The sequence below is a fragment of the Cyprinodon tularosa genome, unplaced genomic scaffold (genome assembly GCF_016077235.1).
Source record: "Cyprinodon tularosa strain WSP-4 unplaced genomic scaffold, ASM1607723v1 ctg154, whole genome shotgun sequence".
Classification (NCBI taxonomy): domain Eukaryota; kingdom Metazoa; phylum Chordata; class Actinopteri; order Cyprinodontiformes; family Cyprinodontidae; genus Cyprinodon; species Cyprinodon tularosa.
The window spans coordinates 521,588-537,185 of record NW_024038375.1 but is presented as its reverse complement, the minus strand read 5'-3'; the positions used below and the strand labels follow the sequence as shown (position 1 = coordinate 537,185).

Sequence of the window (15,598 nt, the reverse complement as noted above, 5' to 3'; positions counted from 1 at the left end):
TGTTTTTTTGTATTTTGTTTTATTTCGTATGTTTTGGTTTTTTAGGCGCACCTGCTTTGCAAAGTTTCCTTGTTTACCAGGGTATTTTTCCTTTATAAGCCATAGCCCAAACAATGTTTTTCGCCATAAAATTTTTGGGGTATATACTGGGGTTCTTTTCATGATTTTATTCAAAAAATTTTTGCCCACTTTCCAAAAACCCGAGAGACCAGGCAAACACCTGGGGTCGAGGGGGTGGCAGTCAGGGAGCTTAAAGGAAAAGTACACCCAAAACATGATTAGCCTTCATTTTCTACTCACCCCTATGCTGAACAACACTCTGGAGTACTTTTTTGATATCTCAAATGCATCTGGAGATCTGGGAGGCTTCTTGCTGTCTGCCGACATTCAAATAATGGAGGTGCCCAGCGCCCGAGGCAGAAAGGTCCATAAAAGTCCACAAAAAACGTTTCAATATTCCTCCATACTGCTCGTCCAATGTATTCCAAGTTCCTGAGTGGGTAGCATCCAGAATTTACTCGCAACAAAGTCATTTAGAATGTTTTTAGAGCATAAACAGTAGTGTATAGGATTTCCTGAAAGCGCGCACATGCGCGATCACGACGCTACGGAAGCCGGCGGACCAAACCAGCGCATTCAGCTCAGCAAAGAACTCATGCTCTTCCTCAACACTGAAGTCCTCAGACATTTTTCTTTCGTTGTTTCTTTCTTTGCACAGGTAAACGGCACATTTCTTCTTCTACGCTTGCATTATTGGAAGAGCAGACGCTGAATGCGCACTTTCATCTGGTTTGGTCTGCCGGCTTCCGTAGCGTCGTGAACGCGCATGTGCGCGCTTTCAGGAAATCCTATACACTACTGTTTATGCTCTAAAAACATTCTAAATGACTTCGTTTCGAGTAAATTCTGGATGCTACCCACTCAGGACACTTGGAATACATTGGACGACCAGTATGGAGGAATATTGACACGTTTTTTTGTGGACTTTTATGGACCTTTCTGTTTCGGGCACCATAGACCTCCATTATTTGAATGTCAGCAGACAGCAAGAAGCCTCCCAGATCTCCAGATGCATTTGAGATATCAAAAAAGTACTCCAGGGTGTTGTTCAGCATGGGGGTGAGTAGAAAATGAAGGCTAATCATGTTTTGGGTGTACTATTCCTTTAAGAGTCCTCAGATAATGAGGCAACCATCCGCAGGTGTGTGTGAGGATCAATAAGAACCAGGCGCCACCTGGTGGTGGAGGGAAAACAAACAAAAACACAACCCACACAGACTGGATTCCTAAAAGTTCTACTTCCAGAATTGAGTTTGTGAAGTCACTTAATTCAACTTTTCACTAATAGGGCATATTATTAAATATATTAACATAAAGGAGAGTTACAACAATCGCTGGAAACCAAAATAAAGACAGTCATTTCACATTTGCTAAAAATATATATTTTTTCAATCCCCTTCTTTGGGGAAATATTTTTTAGACTGTTTTGAAGTTGTTAATCCAGCCACATTAATTGCTGACTTTCTAATACTGAAGTGTAATTTTAAGAAAAATCAGCTCTTTTGTAGATTATTAGATCTACTTCATTTTTCAAGAGAGATTTATTTTACACATTTTTTTATCCCACTTTTGGGAGTTACCAGGACACTCACTAAAGTCAACAATAATTTCTAGATCTAGGTGAAAACTGCATTTTATTTACCTTGCTTTTATGTACCTCATATTAGAACTTTATTATTATTACATTAGGTACAGAAAAAAGGAAATGCGGCTACTCACACTATATTCAAAGCTATCTTCAATCATCTAAGTAATTTTGTTACTAAAAGTTTCTAAATTTAAATTTACTGCTACTGCTAGAAACATAAACACTAACTGCTAAATAAATACATTTTGATTAACACAAAGCATTGTTTTTATTATTATGTTGTCTTGTTTTTACCCTTATGTAGATGGCACCATGACTCTCTTTTATACATATCTGTTCCCTCAGATTAAAGGCACATCTTTGAAAATATATAATGCCGTGCAGTGTAATGGAGTTTCAAACCGATAAGCACCATGAACAGATATGACTTAATATTGATATCTATAAATAAGACAGTCTGTGAGTTTCATATAAAATACATATTAACCCAGAGCTAACGCTATCAATAATTAATCTGAAGGTTAATGCTTGATCTAAACCTCTGAGTTATTACTGAATACTTTGCAGACTGAAATTCATATATTTCAAGATAAAAATATTTTCATAAGTAAGTGATTACTACTTTAATCAGTCAATAATTGTATTTGAACTACTTAATAGAAATAATTAGGTTGTCAGCAATATAATAATCTCTATTAATTACTATCTAAATAATGGAAAATATAGAGTGTGAAATCTACTGATGACCAAAAAGAGAGCTGATCAGAATCAACTTAGAAGCCCAGTTTGTGTGTACAAACAGTTTTTTATCACTTACATCATAATTAAAAGTTCAACAATCACAGTTAGTAAGAACAATACTTGAAAAGATAAAATGACCAGATAAGAACAAGGATAAGATTCACTATGTACAAGTGAAAACATAAAGCCAGTTTTATCAGTTGTTTTAAAGTCTGACTGTATTCAAATTTCTATTATTCTTTGTTTTACAAATGTAATCATACAGGCTTCATCCTTGATCTGTCAGATTTGACAACCACCAAATAAAACACAATAAAACTGATAAGAACACTCCTTACACTGGTCAAATTTAAACTTGAGTGTCCCATGTCTTCATAGTCTGATTTGACACTCTGCATTTGCAAGTCTCACCCATCTCAGATTCTGACACCAATGTTTTTTCTAAACAGGGTTGGCACCAGCAGACTGACTGGCTCTTTTGGAACTGTCCCCTCTATGTGTTGTTAGGTTCTTCAATTGGATGGAATAAAAACATTAATGAAAACACAAAAAAATCCCTATGAACTGTGAAAGTTGGGTTCCATTTCTTCTATAGGTGAATAAGGCCAAACCAAAAAACAAAAAAACGTTCCAAAACTTCCAAATGCACTCCTCTCTGGTACAGTGTTACAACAATATAGTCCCCCACCATGGACATAATTGGTCAAATGTCAGTTTGGGTCCCTTGCACTTTTTACTGTCCAAAAACAATTTTACGCTACAGTACACTGACACTTGTTGAGTACTAGGACCTAGCGGAACATCGCAGCTCAAGATGAGGCCCGCTTTCTTGAGTTTAGACCACCCACTCCTGATCCTCCACCAATTTTTTAAAGCTTTTTATAACCTTGTTAAGTATATTTGTTTTGTTGAAAGTGCTGATAAATAAAATGTATTATGGTTATATATTATTATTAAGACCAAAAAAGGAAAAAAATAAAATCTATGACTGTGATTTTTTTTTATATCTAAGCTCATAATACTTGTAAAGTTATGCTTATTTAATCTACATGGGTTTTTAATCTTCATGTCATGCAAGCTTATATTTTGTCAGGAGAGGGATTGCAGAGATAAATGAGAAAGTGCAGAAAACATATAGATAAGCTGCTAGTAAACATGTTGAACCTATATATGAGTGTTGTATACATGTGTCCCCCCTACTTCTGTTTTAAAGTGGTTCTGGACAGTTAGAGTTACTTAGATAGAGAGATATAGCAGAAAAAAGAACAGGAAGTGAATACCATAGGTCTCATCAACAGCAGCAGTAGCACCCTCTAGTGGCAGGAGGATTGTGATCAAACAAACTGATCAGACAGATGTTTGGTGATTAAATAGAGCTGATTCTCCCCATGAAAACTGGGGCCTCAAAGATGTATGTAGCAGTAAACCATCCAATTTGAGAAAAGAAAAAATCTATCTAATGTGGAGTTTAACCACCTAAAGAGACTATATCAACCAAGGTATTTAAACTGCCTTTAATTGACATAAGGAAAATAATTGTAATCAATTGCTTAATTACTCAGCAACATCTTGATTTTATGTTTCTAATGGAGACACGGCTAGATTGAAATAATGAGATGCAGATTTTATTGTAGAGCAAACCTCCCAATTACAGGTTTTTCCATCAGAACAGACTGTTTAAAAAAGGGGGAGCACTTGTTACTCTGTTTAATGATTCACTAAAGTGTTGAAAAGTGATCCTAGGTGACTTTGAATCTTTTAAATATCTGGCTTCCCAAGAACAATGCCGTGTTCCAACAAAGAGTGAATGTTTGTGAATGTTTGCAGGTCTCTAAAGTCCAAAACAAACTTTAATGATTTCAATGAACTTTTTTCTGTGATCTGTATTGAACAGTGCTACTTAATTGTTGTGGGGGACTTTAATGTACATGTTGACAACGCTTAAGACAGTGGTGGATAAGAACTATGTGACACACTTTGTTTTGGTTTCACTCAACATGTTAAACAGACAACAAATAATTGAGGGCTTATTTTGGACCTGCAGGTGTAACAAATTCAGATAGAAATCCACAACTCTAAATTGATCTAGCCAAAAGTTGGGAACTCTGGGTGTTTGTTTCATAATGGCTGCTATCAATTAGTTCAATCAATACTAACTAGGTCCACTCAGAGTTAAGCGCGTGTGCAACAAGAATAAAAGCCATTATCAGGGGCCTGTTTCAATAAGGAAGTTCAACCAACTCTTAGTTAAAACTTGAACTCTCAGTTGACTTATCCTGAGATTGGAAACTCTGAGTTTTGGGTTTCAGAACAGCTGAAATGAGTTAGTTCAATCAACTCTAAATTGACTGACTCCGAGTTAAGCGCGTGCACCACAACTATAAAAAGCCATTATCAATGGAGCACAGATATTACGAGTCACCATGGCAACAGCGTCAGACAAAAAAAGGTGTGCATATTTCTCACCAGCAGAACTGGATGTGCTTATGCAAGCATATGCAGAATTTGAACATGTATAAAAAAAAAAAAAAAGCAACATGGCTGCAGCGGCGAAGGAGAGAGAGTTAGCTTGGGTGAAAATAGCTGCTCGAGTCAATGCGTAAGTTTACATTTTAATTACTTTTATAGAGTGTTGGGTGTAATGACTTAAGTTACTTAAGTCATATAAATACTGTAATTAAATTAAAGACTATAAAACAATAGTGGATTTAATATCAAATTTTAAAAGGTATATTTTGATTTGAACTTTCTCCCTCTAGTTACACACTTTGGTCAATTTCAGATTAATTCATGCAATTGAATATTGTTTATTTGAAAGCATTAGAAGTGCAGTTTCTTGTCTCTCCTTGTATTGTTCAAGTGGTTGAGGTTGATTTGGGATTTAGAAAGTAATTAATAAGTAAGTAAAACAAATTAGTAAGTAGACCAATACTTTCTAGAGACAGTAATTATTACATTAATCTTATTAGACTTGTTGAAGATAAAATTTGTAGTTAGTAATTAAGAACTATTTTAGAGTAACTTACCCAACTGTTATACTATCAGAGGGGAAACTGGAAGAACAGTATTTTATTAAACCTAATTTAGTTTTCATGGATAGGTGCAATCCTGCAGGCATCAAAAGAACATGGCAGCAGCTGAAAATGAAATATAAAAACATACTTCAAGCAGGTAAGCCTTGAGCACATCATGGGAGTAGAGTAGCTACCTGGCTTTACAAACATTTGACATAAATGACTAAATGGCATTCAGTGTCTAGCAGTGCAGCAGCATTTTTGACATAGGTCTAAATGTTCATTCTCATTTGACTTCTACTCAGCCAACAGAAAGAAGGCAGAGGCTCGTAAAACAGGGGGAGGACCTGCACCACCTCCCCTGACAAATGCAGAAGAGATGGCCCTGAGCCTAAATGCTGGAAGGCCAATGGCTGAGGGAATTCCTGGAGGGACTTCATCAGAGCCAGTCACTCCAGAAGATTTAAGTGCCTTCATAAAATGTAAGAGGTCTACCTACAGTGTTATTTTTTTATGTAGACTAAATGTGATATTTCCATTTATATTACTTTGGGTTGGGTTTTTTGTTGGTCCCAACAGATTCGGATGGTAATATCTGCCTCTTGGAGCCTCCTGTCCCAACAGTACCCCATCCAGTTGTCAGTAGCCTACTCCATACACCATCAATTATGACAAATAGTATTATAAAGTGTACTCTATGAAATGCTCATCTTCACAGGATGATGGGGATGAAGAAACTGTTTCTGCTGCCACAGACAGGCCTAGAGAGGTAATTTTAATATTATTTGTCTACACATCAAACAATCTACACATTCACATTTATATGTGGAGTAGCCTATAGAATCAAAGTTTATATCTATAAATGTTCATTCTTATCTCTACACCCCAGAGTGTGGAAGAACAGCAGGAGGAAGGTCCATCAACTTCTGGTGCACAGATGGACACAGTTCAGTGATTTACAGTAAATGCCAGTTTCATTCTGAATTGTAGACTACATTCATGATGTGACTCTAATCTAATGTATTTTCAGTTGCCAGTTAAGGAGTTATATAGACTTCTTATTAATAAGATAGAAAAAAACAGCAAAGAACTTGTATACTTGGACCGCCAGATCCAAAAGGCAGATCTGGAAATTGACATTCTGAAACTAAAGCTAGAGGTGAGTGTATGGTCACAGGTGAATTCTAGAAAGTATTGAAACTATTTTAAAATCTTTTTTTTTTTTTTTTTTTAGCAAATGAAGAACACCATATAAATTGCTGTGATTTTGTTTATTAATTAGTTTATTTTGTGGTTGCATTTGTATGAAATAAAGAACACCATAAATTGCTGTGATTTTGTGTTTATTCGTTTTTTTTTTGTGGCGGTGGTGGATATCATGTGTATTAATCTGAGAAGACATTGCGGCATATCATATCCCGGACTACCCTTCCATCCTGGAAATCTGCAGGGTTGATGGGCTCTTCCTCAGGGTCTTGTAATTGTAGGGCAGGGTGTTGCTCCCCTCTAATTATGGCAATATTATGGAGAACACATGCCACAATAATGTCGCAGGCCCTTTCAGGGGTTACCCTGAGGTGACGTAGGCACTGGAAACGTGCTTTCAACAGGCCTATGGTCATCTCCACCCGGACTCTCGTCCTGCAGTGTGCCACATTGAAGCGCTGCTGTGGGCCTGGTTCAGGTTCTGGGTAAGGGGCCATAAGATTTGGTCGGCATGGGTAACCCCTATCTCCCAGCAGAAAGCCATCAATCTCTCCTGTAAGAAAGTTCACATTGCTTTAGAGCCGCATAGAAATTCCCCTGTAAGTGTTTAGTGCATACATTGAAATATGTGTAAAGGATATACATTTACTTACCCCTTTCCAGTCTGTTGCTCAGGGTTGACTCCCGATAGATTCTTGAGTCATGAACAGAGCAAGGCCACTTGAACTCCACATTTGTAATTATATGTGCAGCATCACATATGATCTTGACAGTACAAAGAATGAGAGATGTTACAGTATTGTGGTGTAGTCTTTGACCATTAGAAACAGTAGGCTGTCAGTGTACCTGCACATTAATACTGTGGATGGATCTCCTGTTCACATAGTCCGCTTCATTTTCAGAAGGTGCAATGATCGGAATATGTGTGCCATCAATGCATCCAACCACATTCGGAAATCCTAAAGGGAATTCTAATTATTAGGTTACTTCCAGGGGTCACAGCAAGATATTCTTAACTGAATGTAATTTATCAGGTTAGCCTCATTTACAGGTAAACCGATTTATACACCACTGACCTGTAATCCTGTGAAACTCCTCTTTGATGACTCTCACTGGTTTGTGCCCAGGAAACAATACAAAAATTCTCAGAAAGCGCTTAAGAGCGAGGCACACTTTCCTTACCACTCTGCAAACAGTAACCTTACTAATATGTTCAGCATCCCCGATGTTATAAAGAAAACTTCCATTCGCAAAGAAACGTAAGGCAACGCAAAGAATCTGCTCGGATGTAAGAGCACGGCCACGATGGTTGATGTTTCTGATGTAAGGATGGATGAGATTATGGATGTATCTTATTGACTGTAAAGAAAAACGGTAACGCTCAAATAAAAATGGATAGGGATATGACAAAAAATCCACTCTGGGCCTCAAAATCCTTTCCCGACGTAAATGTAACTCCCTACGGAGTAATACAGCCTCTTTGTCAACAGGATCATCCATAAAAGGACATGCCATTTCATTCCCTTTGATGCGCTCTACGTGACTGAAATGTGTGCAATGAATACTGTATGTCCCCAAAGAGTCAATGAGGTGTTTAAACACCACTTCCTCTTTAAAAAAGGGGAGGAGACCAAAATAAACTCTGGATTTTCTGAAGAAAACCTGCTCCCGACCAGGTTAGGTTCACAGAGTAAATTGCCATGGTAACTGACTCTGAGTATAAGTTACCTCTCTTTCAGAAATGGGCTTGACTTACTCTGCTTTCTCAGGTTTAACTTACCTCCCTTTTTGAAACAGAAAACCCAGAGTTTCCCTCATTTCAGGGTTAACAAACTCAGAGTTTTCACTTAACCTCCTTTCTGAAACAGGCCCCAGTGGAGCACCAATTGAACGAGTCACCATTGACAACAGGCAACGGGAACTGGGAACTTAATGCAGAAATAAAAAAATAAATAAAATAAAAAAGAGAATGTATTTAAAAGACAGAGGAACAATGCTACAGCAACAAAGGAGATGAAGGTGGCAAAGGAGAAAATAGTTTCTTCCAGTTAAGGTTTACGTTTATATGAAGTTGTCTATGTTTTCACATTTATTAAAAACACGCCTCTTGGTTGATTTTTATCAAAATCCCACTCCTACACCTAACTGTATTTATATGCTTTCTAGATTACATTTTTATAGCAGAAACTGGATTTTAGAAAGTAAAAAAAAAAAAAAAAAAAAAAAAAAATGTCTTACATAATATATATGTAAGAATTAAGTTTGATATATCTAGAAATGTTTAGACATTTTAAGAGGCCATTATGACATATATCAGCTTGACTGAATATGTGTTTATGATATCTGAAATATATTTCCTCATAGTTGAGATAATGCAAATCTTGACCAGTAATATTAGGATATGGAGATCTGAAATTAATTTATAGAACTCCAGAATGTTTATTCTAGATGTGGAGAATGTCATTTTGTTTGAAATGATCATTTAGACAAAGACATTTTTTTTTCAGATATTTTTTTTTCAGATAAGTGGCTATCAGTCCCATAGAATGCCCTCAGGATGTGCCAGTAGGCTCATTAGGTTGTTATTATTAAGTGAATCCTAATCCTAAACTGCTTCCTTTTCCACTGCAGATTAAATGAATCTATTCATCTGTAATCTAAAAATAATTTCAGTAGTTCTTCAGGTGTATTAAAGATCTTTAATATGATCTTTAATAATATATATATATATATATATATATATATATATATATATATATATATATATATATATATATATATATATATATATATATATATATATATATATAAAACTGTTTTCTCACCCCTTGTGGGGTGGTATGTGTCATCCTCAAGCTCGGGTCCTCTACCAGAGGCCTGGGAGTTTGAGGGTTCTGCGCAGTATCTTGGCTGTTCCTAGGACTGCGCTCTTCTGGACAGAGACCTCTGATGTTTTACCTGGAATCTGCTGTAGCCACTCTCCCAGTTTGGGGGTCACAGCCCCCAGTGCTCCAATTACCACTGGCACCACTGCTGCTCTCACTTTCCACATCTTTTCTAGCTCCTCCTTCAGCCCTTGGTATTTCTCAAGCTTCTCGTGTTCTTTCTTCTTGATGTTGCTGTCGCTTGGGATATATATATATATATATACAGTAGAGACTGACACGGGAGTGGATTTTCACTCCTGTCCCGTCCCACTCCCACAGAAAAAAATTGTGTCCCGTCCCGATCCCGGGCCAGAGTAGAAATCTAAATCCTGTCCTATCCCACTCCTGGTGAAATTACTCCCACTCCCATCCCGGTCCCATTCAGAATGACTTCCGCTCCCGCACCACTCCCATGCTCTGTTCGAAAACCTAGGACGCGTCCTTAGAAGGCCAGATTCGAAGTACGATTACGTCATAGTGCGGCGCTGAGGTCTGGTCGGATTCCAAGACTCCTCGTTATGCGGCCTTAAAATGCGTCCTTCTTTTAGCCCGATTTGAAGGACGGGTGTCGATGTATCCTCGGTATCCTTGGTTTACCCAGGATTCAATGCGAGACCAAGCAAGCCGTGATCAGAGGAAAGGTTACTTGGTGCCGAACAGTGGTGAAAATTGGAAGTTCAGTATAATATAATCCGGTCTGTGAATAGTTCCGTCTGAAATGAATGAAAATAGTTGTTTTATTGGTTATTTAGTCAGATATGTGGCGGTAATGTTTGATTTATCTAAAGGTTTTTATCTGTTACTGTGTAAATGGGTTTGGCTGTAATTTAAGGACAGATTCTAATAGATCTGCAGAGAGGGGACTATAAATCGATAGGAGTTTTATCTTTTTATTGCTGTTTTGCACAATAGGCTTACCGTATTTTCACGACCATAAGGCGCACCGTACTAAAAGGCGCAGTCTCAGTTATGTGTCCCATTTCTGTATTTAACACACACATAAGGCGCACCGGACTATAGGGCGCGTTTTTTATATACAGGTACATGTCCTCTACTACCTTTAAATACCTCTACTGCGTATTTAAAAATACAGCGGGGGCAAAATTGAGTATGACTGTGCTTTATTCATGTATTTATTACAAAGTATTAATCAAACCTGGGAGCTGGCCATGAGACAGACACATCAGATGACACAGCGCTGTGATCACTCCTAAATTAACTTAAAATCCTGAAACCTGCCGACGGAATATGTTCGATTTTATTGCCGGTATCCTGGTGCCTGCAGTTTAAATTGTTTAGATGAAAAACACCTGCCAGCCGTCGCGGTGAGGCTGCTGTTGAAGGGATTTCTACTGTCGGTGCACCGCGTGTATGTGGGGGTCTGAGCGCCTCCGACAGAAATAGTATAGGCACGATAATAATCTGGATGAACTGACTGCAATTATTAAGTTTTCAGGTGGCCTTTCTCACTTAAAAACATATTAAAACTACTTTATTCCCACTGATCACAGCAAATATAGCTGCAAGATTTAGATTATTTAGATGAAAAAACACCTGCCAGCCGCCGCGGTGAAACCAGAGGAGACCCGCCCAGAGGCTGCTGTTGAATTAAGTTTTCAGGTAGAAAAATAGAGCGGGAGCAAAACTGAGTATGATTGTGCTTTATTCATGTATTTATTACAAAGTATTAATCAAACCCATCAAAGTCATCATCCTCTGTTTCTGAATTAAACAGCTGCACTAAATCAGACATGCCAGTTTCCCCTTCTTCGCTGTCAAAGTCACTTTCCGTGCAGCGCGGCTCCTCAGAAATAATGCCGGCTTTTGCGAAAGCTTGAACAACAGAGCCAGCAGACACGTTAGTCCAAGCATCTACAATCCATCCGCAAACGCGTAACTTGCCCGGCGCTGCCTTCCACTTATCCTGAAACTGTGGTCTCCGTCCCTCATCCATCGCTCCAACGCCGCTCGCAGCCTTACTTTGAACGGCCGCTTCACACCGATGTCGAGCGGTTGAAGTTCCTTTGTCAGACCCCCCGGGATAACGGCGAGCACAGCGTTCATTTGATTCACCTTTTTTTTCACATCGGCTGTGAGATGGGCATGCAGCGATGGTGATGCGTGGAAAAAAGCACCTGCTCTCCTCACATACACCTGCCTCAGCCACGCTTTCATCATCTCCTCATCTATCCAGCCTTTTTTATTTGCGTTAATATCATATGTCATCAGAGCGATGTGTCTGTCTCGCTGTCAGCTCCCAGATCAGCTTCTCTGATTGGTTGATGCGGCGCGTCCAGCAGCAAAACTTCAATTTTTCCATCTCGAGCAGCAGCAGCGCGACGCGCTGCGCCTGCTGCTCAAAACGCGCTGCAGGACCTTTTGCTGCACCTATACGCGCGTCAACCATTGACTTTGCATGTAAACTCGCTGCTTCTGCTGCACCTGCTGGGTCCGGTTCACACCGATGTCGAGCAGTTGAACAGCGAGCACAGCCTTAATTTGTTTCCCCATGTTTTTCACATCCGCTGTGAGATGGGCACGCATGGAGTTACATATTAACAGCGATGGTGATGAGTGGAAAAAAAACACCTGGTCTCCTTACATTCAGCCACTCTTTCATCATCTCCTCAATGAGGTGGTCTCAAAAGTCGCAGTTACAACACACATAAGGCGCACCGCACCAAAGGACGCACCTCACATTTTGAGGGGAAAAAAAGACGTTTAAGTGCGCCTTATAGTCGTGAAAATACGGTATTTCTTTTCTTTTTAAGATTTCTTTCTTGTTTAATATTAAAGATTTTGCAGATATGTTTTAAATGCATACATTGTTTAGATTTACTTATATATTTCTACCCCTTTTATAGAATAGAATAGAAAATCCCTTTACTGTCCCACAATGGGCAAATTTACAGCAGCAGAAAGATTATTGAAAATGGTCACACAAATGTGGACCTTAGAAAAATGTATAAGAATAACATAATAGGGCAGAGTAAAAAAAAAAATAAAAAATACAATTCTGTAAAGTGTTTTAACAATATAAAACTGGAGAATAAATAACCAATATGCAGCTATGGACATTTTTACAGTGATGGATAGTTGAAAACAGCAGCAACATCAGAGATGTGCAGAATGACAGCAGCAGGTTATTTAACTGACTATGGTTTCTATTATTACATTTGATTTTATTTGTTCCTGCTCCCGGTGATTGGAACCTTTATTCCACTCTGGATTCTCATCAGTCTTTGTTCACTTTACAATAAAAAAGAAATAAATAAACAAACAGTTTTGGAAACTTCGGTTTTCATTCTTTTCCTGCTTTGTGTGTCAACTTTCGTGGTTGCTAAGCAACAGACCTTACGGCGATAAAACCCGCTGAAGGGTAGACCTGGTCGAATTCACAGCCAAAACTCTTCCGGTCTCCTTATTTTCACGGACTTCAAAGGATCCAGTCTAAGTAGACCGCGTCCTTGGAGGATGCAGCCCAGGATTTCGAACAGAGCCCCGTTGTTGTTGTTTTTGAGCGTGGGTGAAAAACTCAGAGCGGAATCACTGTTGGTTTTTGGGTCGTGTAGTTTTTTTGACTCGCATTATAGTGTAGGCTTAAAGGAAAAAAACTACAAAATGGCAGCGCCGCGCCAGTACTGGATTTTTTTTCTTTCTATTTTATTTTGTTTTTTGGCATTGATCCTAGTTTTTTTTTTTTTAGTTATTATCGGTTTGCTCCCGCTCCCGTCTGCTCCCGTTAATGTTTAATCCTGTACCGTCCCAATCACATGATCGTTACTAATACTGACTCCCATCCCACGGGAATCCAACAGGAATCCCGTGACCCATGGAATTCCCGAAAAAATGTCAGTCTCTAATATACAGTCCTGATCAAAATCTTAAGACCAGTCAAAAAATTGCAAGAATTTGCATTTTGCACTGCACTATTGGATCTAAAGAAGGTTCTAAGTAGAACTTCACAATGTTAAAAGAAATCAGCGTAAGAGACAAAAACTTTTGAGCGGGGAATTAATAGGAAACTGCATTTACACTCAAACATGATTTTTTTCAGCTGATCAAAAGTTTAAGACCATAGCTCAAAAAAACCTGAAAACCCCCCAAAACAAAAATCAAAGTGTCAAAAAAAGGACTCAGTAATGAGTAGTTCCACCATTCTTGTTGATGACTTCCAACAATCGTTTAGGCATGCTTGATGCCAGTGTTTCCAGGAGGCTAGTAGGAACATTGCTCCAAGTGTTGAAGATGGCTTCACGAAGGGCATCCATTGTCTGGAACTGATGTCCATTTTTGTAAACTTCCCTTGCCATCCATCCCCAAATGTTCTCAACTGGGTTTAGAACATGCAGGATGGTCCAAAAGAGTGATGTTATTCTCTTGGAAGAACTCCTTTGTCAGGCAGGCATTGTGAACTGCAGCATTGTCCTGTGTAAAAACCCAATCATTACCACACACGAGGGCCCTCAGTCATGAGGGATGCCCGCTGCAACATCTCCACATAGCCAGCTGCTGTTTGATTCCCCTGCACAACCTGAAGCTCCATTGTTCCTATGAAGGAAAACCCACGCCAAATCCTGATGGCGCCCCCACCACTGTGCCGTGTAGAAAATATCTCACGTGGGATCTCCTTGTCATGCCAGTAACGTTGGAAGCCATCAGGACTATCAAGGTTAATTTTTTTCTCATCAGAGAAGACAACTTTCTTCCACCTTTCAATGTCCCATGTTTGGTGCACCCTTGCAAAGTCCAAACGGGCAATTTTGTGGCGTTGAAGAAGACGTGACCTTTGAAGACGTTTTTAGTTTCTGAAGCCATTATCTCGCAGATGCCGTCTGATGGTTATTGGGCTGCAGTCAGCACCAGTAATGGCCTTAATTTGGGTAGAGAATCGTCCTGTGTCTTGACGGACAGCCAATCGGATCCTGCGGCTCAGAGCTGGTGAAGTTTTTTTGGGTCTACCACTTGACTTTTTTGTTCAATAACCCTCAGGATCATTTAAAAAATGCAAAATGACTGTCTTACTGCGTCCAACCTCAGCAGCCATCGCACGTTGTGAGAGGCCTTGCTTATGCAGCTCAACAATCCTACCACGTTCAAAGTCAATGAGCTTTTTTGCTTTTGCCATCAGGAGGTCTTGACAGTGTAAAGACTTGACAGAAAATGACATGGAATCCAAATTGTTGCACAACTTTTGGCTTTTAAAGACTATGGTCTTAAACTTTTGATAAGCTGAAAAAATAATGTTTGTGTGCAAATGCAGTTTTCAGAAAATTCCCTGCTCAAAAGTTCTTGTCTCTTGCACTGTTTTTTTTTCCTTTAACATTGTGAAGCTCTACTTTGAACCTTCTTAAGATCCAATAGTGCAAAATGCAAATTCTTGCCATTTTTTCATATGTCTTAAGATTTTGATCAGGAGTGTATATTTTATATATATATATATATATGTATGTGTGTGTGTGTGTGTTTCAAAAGCCAGCTGAATATATATATATATATATATATATATATATATATATATATATATATATACATACACACAGTGTTGGGCACGTTACTTTGAAAAAGTAATTAGTTATCGTTACTAGTTACTTTTGCGTTTCTCGTCCCCGTTAACCCTTACCACCAGGCCCCCACTTTCTTGCCTTGTGTTTCAAAAGCCAGCTGAATAGAGTGGACGATAAAGACAAGTACCTGCATAGAGTTTTGCATTTATTGCAACTCAACGTAAATGATGTCAGTGGTTAAACCCATCCATCCTTATAGGCTAACATTTGATCGTTCACGCTCTCCATAGTGCCCCTGTGGTGCGAGCACAGGGTGGCTGTTACGCGCCTTTGGCGAGCATGCACATTTCCTGTCGCTTGCGCGGTGAATCGTGCTGCCTGCGCTGCGCGGAGATGCAGGGGAAACCGTATCTGATGGGGAAACGCAGCTCTACGTAACACCGGTATTTCCATCTGGAAAACGCTGTTTTGCTGCTGGAGTCCTCCTCACTCTCCATCTCTCTGTGTGTGCTGTACGTTAACACCCGCCAGCGGAAACACCCACCTAACCAACTG

The 15,598-nt window shown here is 39.0% G+C and overlaps 1 protein-coding gene across 1 annotated transcript; it reads right to left on the bottom strand.

Moving 5' to 3' along the window:
* Positions 1–6,769: 6,769 nt before the first annotated feature.
* Positions 6,770–14,583, bottom strand: LOC119780015 (putative nuclease HARBI1). The gene is made up of 5 exons (XM_038279891.1): positions 14,562–14,583; positions 7,686–7,721; positions 7,456–7,568; positions 7,263–7,374; positions 6,770–7,162 (listed from the first exon to the last, which is right to left on the bottom strand). The coding sequence occupies exons 1-5, from the start codon at positions 14,581–14,583 to the stop codon at positions 6,789–6,791; spliced, it is 657 nt and encodes a 218-aa protein (XP_038135819.1). The 3' UTR covers positions 6,770–6,788.
* Positions 14,584–15,598: the final 1,015 nt, after the last annotated feature.